A 14,650-nucleotide genomic window follows, 5' to 3' on the forward strand; every position below is an offset into this window, starting at 1 on the left:
AGGGGGACAATCAAAATTTATCACAAGTATTGACTTGCTAAGCGGGTATTGGCAGGTCCCGTTGTTGTAGAGAGCAAAGAAGATATCAGCTTTTGTAATGCAAAATGTACTAAATAAGTTTAAAGTCTTGCCATTTGGTATGAAGAATGCACCCGTGACATTTCAAAGACTGACCAACAAAGTAATGCAGTTCTAAGCAATTGTGCTATTTATATTGATGATCTAATCGTTTTCAGTCAAGCATGGGAGGAGCGTTTACAGCATCTGGAGATATTATTTACTCGACTACAATAAGCTAATTTGGTGATGAACTTGACTAAATGTGAATTTGCAAAAGTGCAAGTTACGTATTTAGGCCATTGGACATCGTAAGGTGGCTCCAGGAGATTTGAAAGTCAAGTCTATTGTTGATTTCCCAGTGCCTACAACAAAACGAGAAGTTTTGAGATTTCTGGGCATGATTGGGTTTTACCAGAAATTTGTACGAAATTTCAGCGGAGTGGTTGCTCCACTGACTGAACTATTAAAATAGAACAAGAAGTTTCAATGGACACTGGGGTGTCAAAAGTCAGTCGATAGCTTGAAACCTGTATTAACTGCTACACCAATTTTGACAGTGCCCAATTATGCCAAACAATTCAAGTTGTCCATTGAAGCAAGTGACATAGGCTTTGTGGCTATACTTTTACAAGAAGATGACACTGGAATTGAAAATCCGATAGAATGTTTTTCACGGGAGTGGAATGTACAACAGAGAAGATATTCAGTGATCGAAGAAGAGACTTTGAGTTTGTTGTTCACATTGCAGAATTTTGAAATTTATGCATATAATGCATCAGAAACAATTGGTTATACAGACCTAAATCCTTTCAAGCTTTTACACAAATTTCAAGACAAAAGTGCAAGGCTTTTCAGATGGAATCTATTATTTCAACCATTTAATCTACAGATAATGCATATTGCTGGAAGAGAAAATATGTTCACAGATGCGTTATCAAGAGTTTGAAGCTTAAAGGAAAATGGGACATTTGAAAGAAAGCCTAGAAACTGAACTTCAGTGATTTCTGTTGATACCACTGTTTGTGTGTATATATATTTTTATGTTAATGCATGCATCTGTAATATAATAATGTAATAAGTATAGGAAATGTTGTGAGATGGGTTATTAAAAAATGAAGCCGTCTTTTGGAATTATGACGGTTCATTTTTTCGGTAGGGAGGGGGATTTGTTGAAGCTATTAATGCATGTAATATTATTGGAATGTTTTTAATGGAGGTTTAGTCTGTGGGTGTGTCTTAATTGGATTAAAGCCAGATAGTCTGGGTGTTTTGATGTATGCTAGTTTTGAGACGTAAATAGAGAAGTAGAGGTACATTTCCATTTTGTTGAATAGAGCATTCAAGAAGGGGAGTGAAATCTGGCACCTAGCTAGCAGAGAACAAACAATGTTTATGTTACAAATACAATTGGTACTACGAAAGGGGTTTTATTGTTAGAAGAGACGCAGTTCAAAGGGGCTGGTGATACAATGAGAATTTATATTCAATGAGATGTGCTAGGTATGACAGTTAGCAGTTTTGTGTCTGCAGAGCAGAGACAATATAAGATCAAAGCCTGTAAGCCTACCAGTGTCCGCCAAGCAACCAAAGTGAAAGGAATCTCATTTTCAATTTGTAAGGTGCAAATGTTTTGCCTGGTGTCTACCTAAATTCAATGGGTTGCTTAGTGCTTAGTATAGATTAGTTTATTACAAATTACGATAGTAGTCATTTGCTGCCATGTGTTTAACTTCTGTAAATTCATAAATGTCTCATGTAATTTAATATAAGCACCTCTCTAGAACAGTGCTCTGATTGCTGAATTTAGAGCTGCATCTCAAACATACCACTTAAAATATGGATTATGATAGTTGCTATGACAGTTGTTTAAAGGGATTTTCAAATAACTCAGCTTTACCAAGTGCTGTGTCATTACTCTTCTCATCTGGCACATTACTTTGTCTCCTTTATGCACGTTTCTCCATTTTTAATGCAAATCCCATTGTTCTCATATGTCTTTGGAACTTTACCTTTCTCATAATATAAATCTTTCATAGTAGTCATATTATCAGTAACCTTTGGGAAAAAAAAAAATAAACCCACTGATTGGCTTAGTTTCTCCTGGCTAAGCATAACACCCTACCACCTCTTTGAAATTCAAACTAACCTGATTTATCTATAAATGCAAATGTTCCTTACACCTGACATTCTAAAACTTCAGCCTTGTTTACGTATATAGCATTTCAAACCTAGCTTCTTGGTTATGACTCAAGAAGACCAGCTGTCTCCAATTCAATTAAATCCCACAGGCACACGCACTGAAACTACCCATGCATTCCCATGCATGCACAGCAAAACTAATTTAGACCTTATGGTGTTTTGATACCGGTAAATGCCTTACTATTTCTTCTTCCAGCACTAACTATCGCTCCCAATTCTTTGCACACATCTGTTTTCATTTCTGTTGTTATCTGCTGGTTCACTCCTTCCTGCAAAACTCATCTACCCCTCCCAAACAGCACTAACAAACTGGCCAACAAGCTGATGACTCCAGGCACGAACATCGAAATAGTCATCTGAAAACTACATTGCGTTATCAATAAACCATATACAATGCAAATCACTAATTCATTAAGCTTACAGTACATGTACGAAAATTGAAATACCCATCACTTAACCCCTCCTCAATACAATTTTGAATTATCTAATTATATAAATGTTAATTTTTTGCTTCATATTAAATAATGTTATTGGCATTCCTCATCAATAACTTTTGCTAATGTACTCAACAAACTCTGAAACAAAAACAGAAAATGCTGGAAACACTCAGCAGGTCTGACAGCATCTGTGTAGAGAGAAACAGAGTTAATGTTTCGAGTCCGTATGAACCTTCTCCAGAGCTTCTGTTTGATGTTTATCTTCTGCATTTTTCCTTATCTCACCTATAGTTTTAAGTTTGTTTTTGAGGAATGCAGTACCCCACACTGAAATTATAATTATAAGTTTGACGTACATTCAGTGTCGTCCTGTAACAATCATTGCCCTGCATCTGCATAAAATGCAATTGAAAATGCTGATGTATTGACTGATGTTTTCCGTATTCAAAACTGCTTTTCCTTGAGATGTCGGAAATTGAATACGCTCCCAGGTCCCTTAGAAAAGCATTGATTTGAAGAATGAAATATTCATTAGAATTCCTTCGCAAACAGAGTTTAGGTTTATTATTTGATAGAGAAGCCAACAAGTCAAATGTCTGCATATCTGCAATTAAAGATGGATAGGATGCTCTATAATGTACAGTTGAAATAGACATGGTAAGCTCAGTACTGATGATCATACCTCATTCATAATTTAATTCGTCAATGTATTTTATAACTCTTTACATTTATTATGGCACTAGCAGGCAGGTCGTCCCACTGTCGGTGAATCAACATCAGGCTCATCACTTTCATGAAAACCAGTATCGAATAATATCTAGCCAAATGTAATTCATTGAGACATGCACACGCTATAGCTAGAATGCAAAAACTTCAAGGCGTTTATGATTAAATGTTCCCAAAACGAATGGACAAGGCATTAAAATGGTAACCTAAAGAATTTTACCAAAATAAAATCACTGATAATCTCGGCTAATTCCCTGGGAGCTTGCTTTCGAATCCCACCATGGCCAACGGTGGAATTTGGTTTCAATAAAAATTTGGAGTTGATTGTCATAAAAACCCATCTGGTTCACTAATCCCCTTTAGGGAAAAAAATCTGCTGTCAATACTGGCCTGACCTACATGTGACTCCTGGCCCACGAAGTTGTGGCTCATTCTCGAATGTCACCCTGAACAAGGGCCATAAATGCTGGCCTAGCTAGCAACTTCCACATGCTGTGAACGAATGAAAAAGTCGAAACTAAATCTATTATGAATTTTAAATAGATGACTGATATATCAAAACTGTTCTGGTTTACAATTCTCTGCACAGCAAATTACTTTCCTCTCTTATTTCGCAAAACCTTCCAATGGAACCTTTGCATCTTTGATGATTGCGAAATCAGCTGGATTTACTTTTCGATTTTCAATATCACAATTTTGATCAAACCAACGTAAAAACGTAATTATTAGATACAGAAGAGTTTGCAACAAACTTCTGGCCAGTAACTCAAGTGGTGGTCGTCTTCACTTTTCATCTCTCACTATTGAACATCGTCATACTCCCTTCCGAATTCAGCATCAAATTGTGAAACTGAATCTAAGAAGAAAACAGAAATACATATTGAGCTAATTATATTCAAGGTAGGACCAAAATGATGGCAGAAGTTTTAAGCGAAGCTGTTTGTGCATCTAAAAGCAAAAATACTGTGGATGCTGGAAATCTGAAACAAAACAAAAATTGCTGGAAAATCTTATCAGGTCTGACAGCTTCTGTGGAGAGGGAGAGTCAACATTTGAGTCCAGATGACTCTTCCTCAGAACTAAAGAGAAGTAGAAATGTGATGAAATATATACTGTATAAGGGGAGTGTGACAGATGCAGCTGGATAGAAGGCCAGTGATAGCTGGAGGCAAAGGAAAGATTGCAAAATATGTCATAAACAAAATGTCGAAGGAGTGTTGATGGTGATGATACTGGCTAAAGGAGGTGCTAATGGTGACATTAAGAGTAAGAAGCAGGATGAGCCAGTGACAGATGTCCCGAATGGGGGTATCTTGGGCGGAGGGGATGGTGTGGGAGCACGGATCAAAATAGACTAAAATTTGGTGATAAAACAATGAATGGAAATACATTTAAAAATAATAATAGAAATAGGTGGGAGAAAATGTACATATAAAAATTTTAAAAATAAACATTTGAAAAAAGGGGATGAAAAAGGGGTGAGGATGGAGGAAAGAGTTCATGATCTAAAGTTGTTGAACTCAGTGTTAAGTCCGGAAGGCTGCAAAATACCTAATCGGATAATGAGGTGCTGTTTCTCCAGCTTGTGTTGAGCTTCACTAGAACATTGCAGCAGGCCAAGGACGGACATGTGGGCATGAGAGCAGGGTGGGGTGTTGAAGGGGCAAGCGACAGCAAGGTCTGGGTCATTCTTGCAGACAGACCGAAGGTGTTCCGCAATGTGGTCACCGAATCTGCGTTTGGTCTCTCCAGTATAGAGGAGGCCGCACTGGGAGCAGCGAATTCAATAGACCCAATTGAGGGAAGCAGCTTAACAAGAATCTTTGTCTTTTTCTTTCAGGTGCTAAGGAACACAAGCTCCAAGAACTCATTGATACCAACGCACATCCAGGACCCTACACCCCTTCACGTACCTCTGACCACATCCTGACTCCTAATCCGAGCTCCGGCCGTGTACTCCTCTCCAAAATCCATAAACAGTGCAGCCCCAGTAGACCGATCGTGTCAGCCTGTTCCTGCCCCACGGTGCTCATTTCTTCTCATCTTGACTCCATTCTCTCACCCCTTGTTCAGTCTCTTCCCATCGACATACACGATTCCTCAGATGCCCGATATCATAACAACAATTTCCAGTTCCCTGGCCCCAACCGCCTCCTCTTCCTCATGGAGGTCCAATCCCTCTATACCTCCATCCCCCACCTGGATGGTCTGAGGGCTCTCCGCTTCTCCCTTGAACAGAGGCCCGAACTATCCCCACCCACCACCACTCTCCTCCGTCTGGCTGAACTTTTTCTCTCACTGAACAATTTCTCCTTTAACTCGTCACTCGTCTCACTTCCTCCAAATAAAAGGTTTGGCTATGAGCACTTGCATGGGCCCAGTTATGCCTGTCCCTTTATGGGGTATGTGGATCATTCCTTGTTCCAGTCATACCCAAGCCCCCTCCCGCAACTCTTTGTCTGGTACATCGATGACTGTTTCGGTGCTGCTTCATGCTCTCATCGGGACCTTGAAAAATGTATTAATTTTGTTTCCAATTTCCATCCTTCCATCATTTTTACAAAGTCCATCACTAATGCTTCCTTTCCCTTCCTTAACCTCTCTGTCTCAACTTCTGGTGATAGACTGTCCACCAATCGACTCCCACAGCTACCTTGACTACAACTCCTCACACCCTGTTTCCTGTAAAGAATCCATCCCCTTCTCTCAGTTCCTTCGCCTCCATCGCATCTGTTCCGATGATGCCACTTTCCTAAACAGTTCTTCCGATATTTCTTCCTTGATCCTTAACTGAGGTTTCCCACCCATTTTGATTGACTGGGCCCTCAATTGTATCCGACCCATCTCCCGCGCTTCTGCCCTCGCACATTCCTCTCCCTCCCAGGACCATGATAGGGCCCCCTTTGTCTTCACTTTTCATCCTATCAGCCTCTGTATTCAAAGGATCATCCTCGGCCTTTTCCGCCAACTCCAGCATGATGCTACCACCAAACACATCTTCCCTTCACCCGCCTTGTTGGCATTTCTTAGGGATCGTTCCCTCTGGGACACATTGGTCTGCTCCTCCATCTCCCGCTACACTTCAGCCCCCTCCCACCGCACCTTCCCATGCAACTGGAGAAGGTGCAACACTTGCCCCTTTACTTCCCCCCTCCTCACTGCCCAAGGGCACAAACACTCCTTTCAAGTGAAACAACCCTTCACTTGCTCTTCCATCAATTTGGTCTGCTGCATTCGTTGTTCCGAGTGCGGTTTCCTCTACATTGGAGAGACCAAACGCAGACTGGGTGACCGCTTTGCAGAACACCTTCGGTCTATCTGCAAACATGACCCAGACCTCCCCGACGCTTGCCATTTTAACATTCCACCCTGCTCTCATGCCCACATGTCCGCCCTTGGCCTGCTACAATGTTCCAGTGAAGCTCAATGCAAACTGGAGGAACAGCACCTCATCTTCTGATTAGGCATTTTACAGCCTTCCAGGCTTAACATTGAGTTCCACAACTTAAGATCATGAACTATCTCCTCCATCCCCACCAAATTTTGATCCCCTTTTTTTCCCAGTATTTATTTTTAATTTTTTACATATACATTTTTCCCACCTATTTCAATTATTATTTTTTAAAAAATATTTCCATTCATTATTTTATCCCCAGCTTTTCGATTATTTTGATCCTTGCTCCCACAGCGTCCCGTCCCCCACACCGCACCCCCACTAGGGCCATCTATCACTGGCTCATCCTACTTTCTACTCTTAATGTCTCAATTAGCGCCTCCCTTAGCCAGTATCACCACCATCAGCATCCCTTCGACCTTTTGTTTATGACATCTTTTGCAATCTCTCCTTTGTCTCCACCTATCACTGGCCTTCTACCCAGCTTCATCTGTCCCACCCCCCTTATAAAGTATATACTTCACCGCATTTCTACTTTTCTTTAGTTCTGAAGAAGAGCCATATGGACTCGAAACGTTAACTCTTTCTCTCCACAGATGGCCTCATACCTGCTCAGTTTTTCCAGCGATTTTTGTTTCTGTTTGTGAATCTATCGCTTTGTCAATGGATTAACTATCAATTCATGTTATCATTCTACATATCCATTCAGCTATTGCTCACTCGACAATGGATCAAAATCACTTTAACTGAGACACATAATTCTTGTTTAATATTGACCCCATTAAAACACACTAAGTACTTCAAAATAAAGACCATTTGTAACTAAACATGGTTTTAATTTGGATGCAGATGCCGCTCAGCTCGCCTAGAATGCTCTGGAAATTCCAAGGCACAAGTTTAAGAGCAGGACATAACATTAATTCTATCGAAACACAAAGCTCATTTTCTTTCTATCTCTGAGTGCTGAATCCCTGCTACCGATTTTATGCTACCCTTTTTATGAGGTGCAACTGGAACAGCTTTAATATGTATCGTATACACGTGCAAGATATCTTTATGAAGTCTATCTTTATGTTTCTCCCGTCACTTCTGATAGCCAAACACAAGGTACTCGGAGTTTTGACACTTCTGGCTCTATTCTTTATACTTCGGTAGACGCCTAGATGGTGCTCCCAAATTCTTTTAGCTGCACAAACTACGGAGTAACGAATATTTATTTCAAGAGTAGCCAATTATCAGTTGTCTAGCAATGAATTCCATCAAAATTGCGTACAGGTATCTGGGTATAACCGTTCTGATAACTGCTTCGGGCCGCAAGTAGAGTGCTACATCCATCGAAAGATGCATTGAGCGTGTTTCGGTAGTAAGATACAGTGCGAGTTAACATATACATTTTTCACACTGTTCGTGTTAATGAAATGAGTCTGCATTAAACCAGCGTATTGTTATATTACTGCATCTTAGCATGACTATGAAGGTATTCGTTTATTTCATTACCCTCTACTTCGCGAGGTGGGGAAGGCACTGCATGTACAGGATCTCAGATTGGCCTACCTTGCTTACTTATACCTTCACATTCATGTGAGTCGCTGTCTGTATAATATTCCAAATTATTCAGTGTACTGTTAGAGTGCAAACCTATGAAAGAAAGACATCATAATCTTAAAATACACGTTATTTAAATTGAAAGGCACCATAGACACGGAGCTTAAAAGTGATTACCTGGGCCTGTGCCAAGCTCTTGACTGCCAATTTCTTCATAAACTGGGTCAGGAAATCCAGTGGTAGAATATTGTCCGTTTCTGTGGCCTGCAGTACCAAGAAATCAAGATTACAGACGGCCAAGCGCCAAGAGTTATATCTATATATCCAATTCCCCGTTTCCTCGTTCCATCTCTCTTTAGTGGCTTGTGGAATCTGTCAGTTATTTGAATTCTCACATATCCTCGTAATTCCCATGCCCCTGTTCCCGAAGAGTGCTACACCCTCAAGAACTCCATGCGCCCAACCTTGATGACTAGCACCAATGACACTGCCTCAGGGCATTGCCGGAAAAGGGTCAACTCCTGGCATGATCTTGCTGCTAGGCCTATGATTCCTGCAACTACTCCCGTCGCTTTGGAATTCGATTTTCTGGCTTTTTTTTTGTGGAGAAGCCAATGACTGAATAAAGGCAAAATATTGCGGACGCTTGAAATCTGAAACTTAAACAAATCATGCTGGAGAAACTCAGCAGGCCTGACAGCATCTGTGGAGAGAAAGACTGATTTAACGTTTCGAGTCCGTATGACTCTCCTTCAGAGCTAAGAGGAGTCGGACTCGAAACGTAGACTCTGTCTTTCTCTCCACAGATGCTGTCGGACCCACAGAATATGCACCTTCGATGTCTCGTTTGGTCTCTTCAGGACCATGACTCGGCCCTCACCATCCCTCAATCCTCCCTTTCGCAGGAGGGTCCCGGCGAGTCCACCATTGCCAATTTATTGTCTGTATGTAATCGTCTTGGCAACTTTTGTGGCGGGAAGTCCATGGTCGTACATCGAGGAAGTCAAGGCAGCTCAGCCTTGATGGGACAAACTAACCGCCCATTCCTTCATGTGCAGTTCCCAGGTCCCGCCCGCTTACAATGCTCTGGAAAGTCCAAGACATAAGTTTGGGTGCGGGGCATAACATCGTCACTTTTCCATGCAAAGGGTCGGGCCTTAATATTTCTCAGGCGTTGGGAAGAAATAAATCATCGCTTGAATATTGCAGAAAATCAGGGCTCGCGCTGGATGCCAGTGTCATTGAATTTTGGAAGCGGTAGTTTGATTGATTTGACTGATTCTCCCACACATCCGATCTGTGCAACATCATTTAATCGCAATTACGTTTTACTGGGTATACTGGGCGTTCTGCGGACTCTCGGGCATCGGAAAATCATTATGCCACGATGAGATAATTATACAAATGTAGAACGCATATAAATTTTAGGAACGTAAGGAGGCGATTCGGTCCGTCGTGTCTGTCCACGGAAAACCAGCTATGCAGCCTAATCACACTTTCTATATCTTGGACCATAGCTTGTAGGTTACTACTTACTTAGATATGTAGATAAGTACATATCTAGGTGCTTTTTCAATGCGTGTGTCACCCTTTCAGACCACATCTCCCAACTGCTTCCGCCTCTAACCCCTCGCCCGCCGACTACTCTGCGCATGAAAGCAATTCTCCTCCAACTCCCCCGAATCGCTCTCCCATTTATTTCAATTTTATACCCCCTGGCTATTGGTTTCTCGGTTAAGCGAGTGAACCTAAGCCCCTCATTATAATTTATATCTCAACTTAATTCCTTTCAGTTCCTTCGATTCGAAAAAAAGAGCTCCAGCATGCCACACCTCTCCTCATAACTAAAATTCTCCCGTCCGGGGAACATCGACATATATCACCTCCTAACCTAACTAGTGCGACCACATCCTTCGTGTAATAATGTTACCAAAACTGTAGATGACTGGTAAGAACTGCAGAACTCTAACGTGAGCAGGAATAGGACTCGTCATTTATGATTCGGAGCTTTTTATAACTCATTAACAAACCTTTCTTGAAGCTTCTCTGCAATTCCGCCGCCAAAGCAATTGACACGGCGATGAATAGCACAACAAAAATGCAAGGAATGATGAAGACGGAGAGCCCCTGCTGTTTGAAAGACGCTGTGTACTGCGGATGGCCTGAAAGTAAAAGCATTTCATATTAACATAGGGAAAATCCGCGCCGCGCATGCCATTCCCTCGCGGATACAGCCACCTGATCGAACTGAAATATCTATAAGTAAAATCGGGGAAGATGCACATTATCTCACAGGAGCTCTGTTATTGTCTTTGCTTCTTTTTCGCTCTAAGTAACAATTTATATCAAACGAGTTAAGAAACGCAATTTGAATCTCACTCTCATTTGTACAGCCTCAAACCGGCATTAACCATTGTCTGTGTAAAAATGGCTCAGTTGTGTACAGATGTTGGGCCCTGTCACAGACGGAAAAATAATGAAACATTGCAGTGCCAATAACATGAATAAATAAATATACTTCTATCCAAGTTTAATGACGGCACCAAGATAGTTGGAAAGTAAATATTGCAAGTAGGAGCATTGCATTGCAAATTAACATTGACCGATTAACTGAATGAGAACAGTTGTGGCAAACTGAACTTAATGTGGAGAAATGAGAGGCTTTGGACTCATGATTAATAGGTTCGAGTATTTACTAACTGGTGAGAAGGGAAGAACTGTGACGGCAAAAGGAATTTAGAGATCCAAGTAGAAGAATCACTAAAACTAGTGGGCGGACACAAAAAGGGAAGAGAGCCGGGATAGACTCGCAGAGCCTCATGCTCTAAACTTTTTCTGATCGTACCAGGCCGTGCTGCAATGAGGGTGAAATGCATCAAATCTACATGTTTTACCTGTGCAGCAAGATCTGGATTCTCCAGAGAGGGTAACATCCTCGGGCAAGACTCATCCTTTCAGAAGGTCTTTCATTGTAAAACAAAGTCGCCCAGTTTATTGGCGTATTTGCAAAACGACGAAACGTGTTTAAAAAAATAACACCCGGACAATGATATGAAATGTTGACATTGTGAAGTTCAGCTGCCAGGATATTTTTAGTTACTCCTCTGACAGGCACTCTAGTGTTGTCCCTGCAACGTGTTGTGAAGCTGCAGATAAACACCAGGACTGCTTTCATTTATGTAGCGCCCATAACGTTGTATAATCGCTCCACTGCTATTCGCAGGAATGTTAGCAGAAAACATTTGATAGACAACCACATAGTGTAGGTGACCAAAAGCTTGGGCAAAGAGGTAGAATTTAAGGGGCAATTTAAGAAAGGAGAGAGGGGTAAAGCGGTAGAGACGGCTAGGGTTAGGTATGGAATTTCCGAGTTTAGCACCAAGGCAGATGAAAGCACGATGGCAGCGCTGAAGCAATTACATTCGGTGTTGCACAGAAGGCCAGAACAGGAGAATTCTCGGAGGCTGGTGAGCAAAATTTGGGGACAGGAGGAGTGCGGCGCGGCCATGGAGGGATTTGAAGGCAAGGATGAGTGTTGTAAAATCAAAGTTCAATTTAAAACCGCGTACCAGAACATATCACATTGACGTCTTCTTTATGTTCACAGTCATGATCGCCCATTGCTGAAAACTGGCAGTCCCACAGGAAGCGCTCACTCCCCTTGCATTTAACGTCATCCATCCAAATTGTGCCGTTTGTTGGTTCGAATAACGTCTCTCCCGGGGTCCACACTGGGTCACCACAGTTTAGTTGTCTACAGACGACAGCAGCATCGTGCCTATCCCAGGAATCATCGCAAACCGTTCCCCATGCACCACTGAAGAAAATTTCAACTCTTCCAGAGCAATTATTGAATCCCGCAGCCAGCCGTAACTCTGCAGCAAAAAATAGCCTCTGAGAACTGAGCACTTTAACTTGCAGTTGGGCGCAGTTACTTTATTTTCTTTCTTTATTCTGAATACCAACCCACGTGCTATGTTAGGATGACACTCATGTTAAAGGCCCTGGGATTCACACTGCCCGCGATACATAAAGCTGATCTAAGTAGCCAACACGTATAGCAGGGGTTGACTTTACACTCTTGTGATTAACGATGTTGAATGAAAGACTTTGGAACATGCGAATAGAGTGAAATATATTACAATCCAGTCTGCTTTCAGGCAGCTGAAATACTGACAGATATCAAAGAGGTGTTGCGCATTACATGTTGTGCCAGAGTTCAAATTAGAAACTTCGATTTATTTCATTGATTAATGGGATGTGGACATCGCTGGCTAAACCAGCATTCATTTCCCGTCCCTAATTACCCTTGAGCTGCCTTCTTGAACCGTTGCAGTTCATGTGGTGTACATACACCAGCAGTGCTCTTAGGGAGGGAGTTCAAGGGTTTTGAGCCAGCGACAGTGAAGGGACGGCGATATATTTCCAAGTCAGGATGGTGAGTCGTTTGGAGTGGAACTTCCAGGTGTTGTGTTCCCATCTATCTGCTGCCCTTGTCCTCCTAGGTGTTAAAGGTTTCGAGTTTGGAAGGTGCTGCCTAAGGATCTTTTATCCCCGCCAGAGGGCAATTGGTGGAACTCTAGTGTTGAATACAAATTTTATGCATTTGTGCGAAAGCCGACGGTGTGCAGGGTGGGTCTGAGACATATCCCTCCCTTTCTAAACATTCTGTGCAAGGTGCCACGCCTTCAAACTTTGCCATTGATCAGCAGCAGCGAATATAGTAGCATTCAATGATATCCAACAATCTCTACTCTCAAAATATTATCCTGGCAACGATGACGTCAGTTGACTGAAATGCAATCGCCCATTGCCGCGAACCGCGTGAAATGCACTCTCTACTGCAATTAACATTGTTGGCCGTAATGGTATAAGAACCCGGGGATAGGCAGACTATAAACATACTTGTAGGAAGAAAATAAAAATGAGATTCAAAGGAAAAATCATGAATCATATCCACGATCGTTATTAATATCCTGAGCAATAATTACCAACATCTTCTGAAACCGGTCCCATATTACTTTGCTTCGTATCTCCCCCATTCCGTACTTTAATTGGATTTATTTCTGAAAGAAAAATCGTCCATACTTCAACTACAACTTATATTTAGATAAAAAGTCGTAAGGTGCTTCATGCCACCGTTATTAAACAATGTAAGACATGAAACCATATTAGGAGGCATTGGATCAGTTGAACAAAAGCGTCACCGAAGAAGTATGTTTTAAAGAGTCTCTTAAATGTGGAAAACAATGTGGAGAAGCGGAGAAGTGTAGACAGGGAATGACAGATCTTGGGTCCGAGGCAACCGAAGGCACAACCACCAATTGTGAAGTAATTATAATTGGCAAGGCACAAGAGTCCCGAATTTGAGGAGCGCAGATATATCGGATAGTTGTGAGGTTGGAGGAGTTTACAATGATAGGAAGAAGCAAACTCTTTGGGGGGGGGGGGGGGGGGGGGGGGCGTTGTGACAACAGGGATGAGAATTCCGAAATCAAGATATTGCGAAAAGAAAATCAGCGACCACAGGGTGACCGGGGAAAGGGACTTGCTAAGAGTCAAGAGAAGGGCAGCGGAGGTTTGGATGAATCAAGTTTACGTAGGCAGTTTGATACATCATTAAAACATAAGAAGAGAAATGAGTTCTATGTGTATTTTTTTACCCGAACAAATTACTCCAACGTCCTCCCGGTGGTCACAGTTATGTTCACCCCATGGTGAAGATGGACATTGCCATAACAGTGAATCGTGCAAACGACAGTTCACCTCATCAAGCCAGATCTGTCCAAAGCCCCTTCCAAATGTGACATCGCGATCGACAGACCGAGCCGATCCGCAGCTGAGCTGCTTACAAACCACTTCTGCATCCTCCATTCCAAACGAATCGGCACAAACAGTCCCCCAGGTCGCATTATAGAAAACCTCAACTCTGCCCTGGCAGGGACTCGGTCCATCCTGCAGCCTTACAGCCCTGTGCTCTGAAAAACAAAGAGTGAAGTTTAATCTTCCCGTCGGTTCAATCCCACTGCAGGAAATGTAGGAACACAAGAGCAGGCTTTATGTTTCACAAAGATGTTAACTAAATGAGGGCGCTTAGCGCAGAACACCCAGAAGCCCAATTATTTCAAAGGAAGTAATTTGGAAGATACTCCACCGTACCTTAATTTCATTCTACATTGTGCTGTAGTGTCTGTAGACCAAAGGGGTTTCCTTTTGACCATGGACCGCAGTAGGCTATAAACTGTCATATTCAATGATTACCACGACAAAAATCAATTATCCTAACAGT

The 14,650-nt window shown here is 42.0% G+C and overlaps 1 protein-coding gene across 1 annotated transcript in view; it reads right to left on the reverse strand.

Annotated features, from left to right (window-relative positions):
• Positions 1-4,222: 4,222 nt before the first annotated feature.
• The window catches only part of LOC144694113 (scavenger receptor cysteine-rich type 1 protein M130-like), a 123,967-nt gene continuing 113,539 nt past the window's right edge, over positions 4,223-14,650 (reverse strand). Inside the window, exons 22-28 of the mRNA XM_078564471.1 lie at positions 14,025-14,339; positions 13,353-13,427; positions 11,931-12,236; positions 10,392-10,523; positions 8,539-8,625; positions 8,371-8,454; positions 4,223-4,278 (exon numbers count right to left, since the gene is read on the reverse strand). Of these exons, the coding sequence (XP_078420597.1) occupies positions 4,223-4,278; positions 8,371-8,454; positions 8,539-8,625; positions 10,392-10,523; positions 11,931-12,236; positions 13,353-13,427; positions 14,025-14,339 (1,055 nt within the window). The remainder of the gene's footprint in view (positions 4,279-8,370; positions 8,455-8,538; positions 8,626-10,391; positions 10,524-11,930; positions 12,237-13,352; positions 13,428-14,024; positions 14,340-14,650) is intronic.

The sequence above is a fragment of the Cetorhinus maximus genome, chromosome 19 (assembly GCF_964194155.1).
Source record: "Cetorhinus maximus chromosome 19, sCetMax3.hap1.1, whole genome shotgun sequence".
Lineage (NCBI taxonomy): Eukaryota > Metazoa > Chordata > Chondrichthyes > Lamniformes > Cetorhinidae > Cetorhinus > Cetorhinus maximus.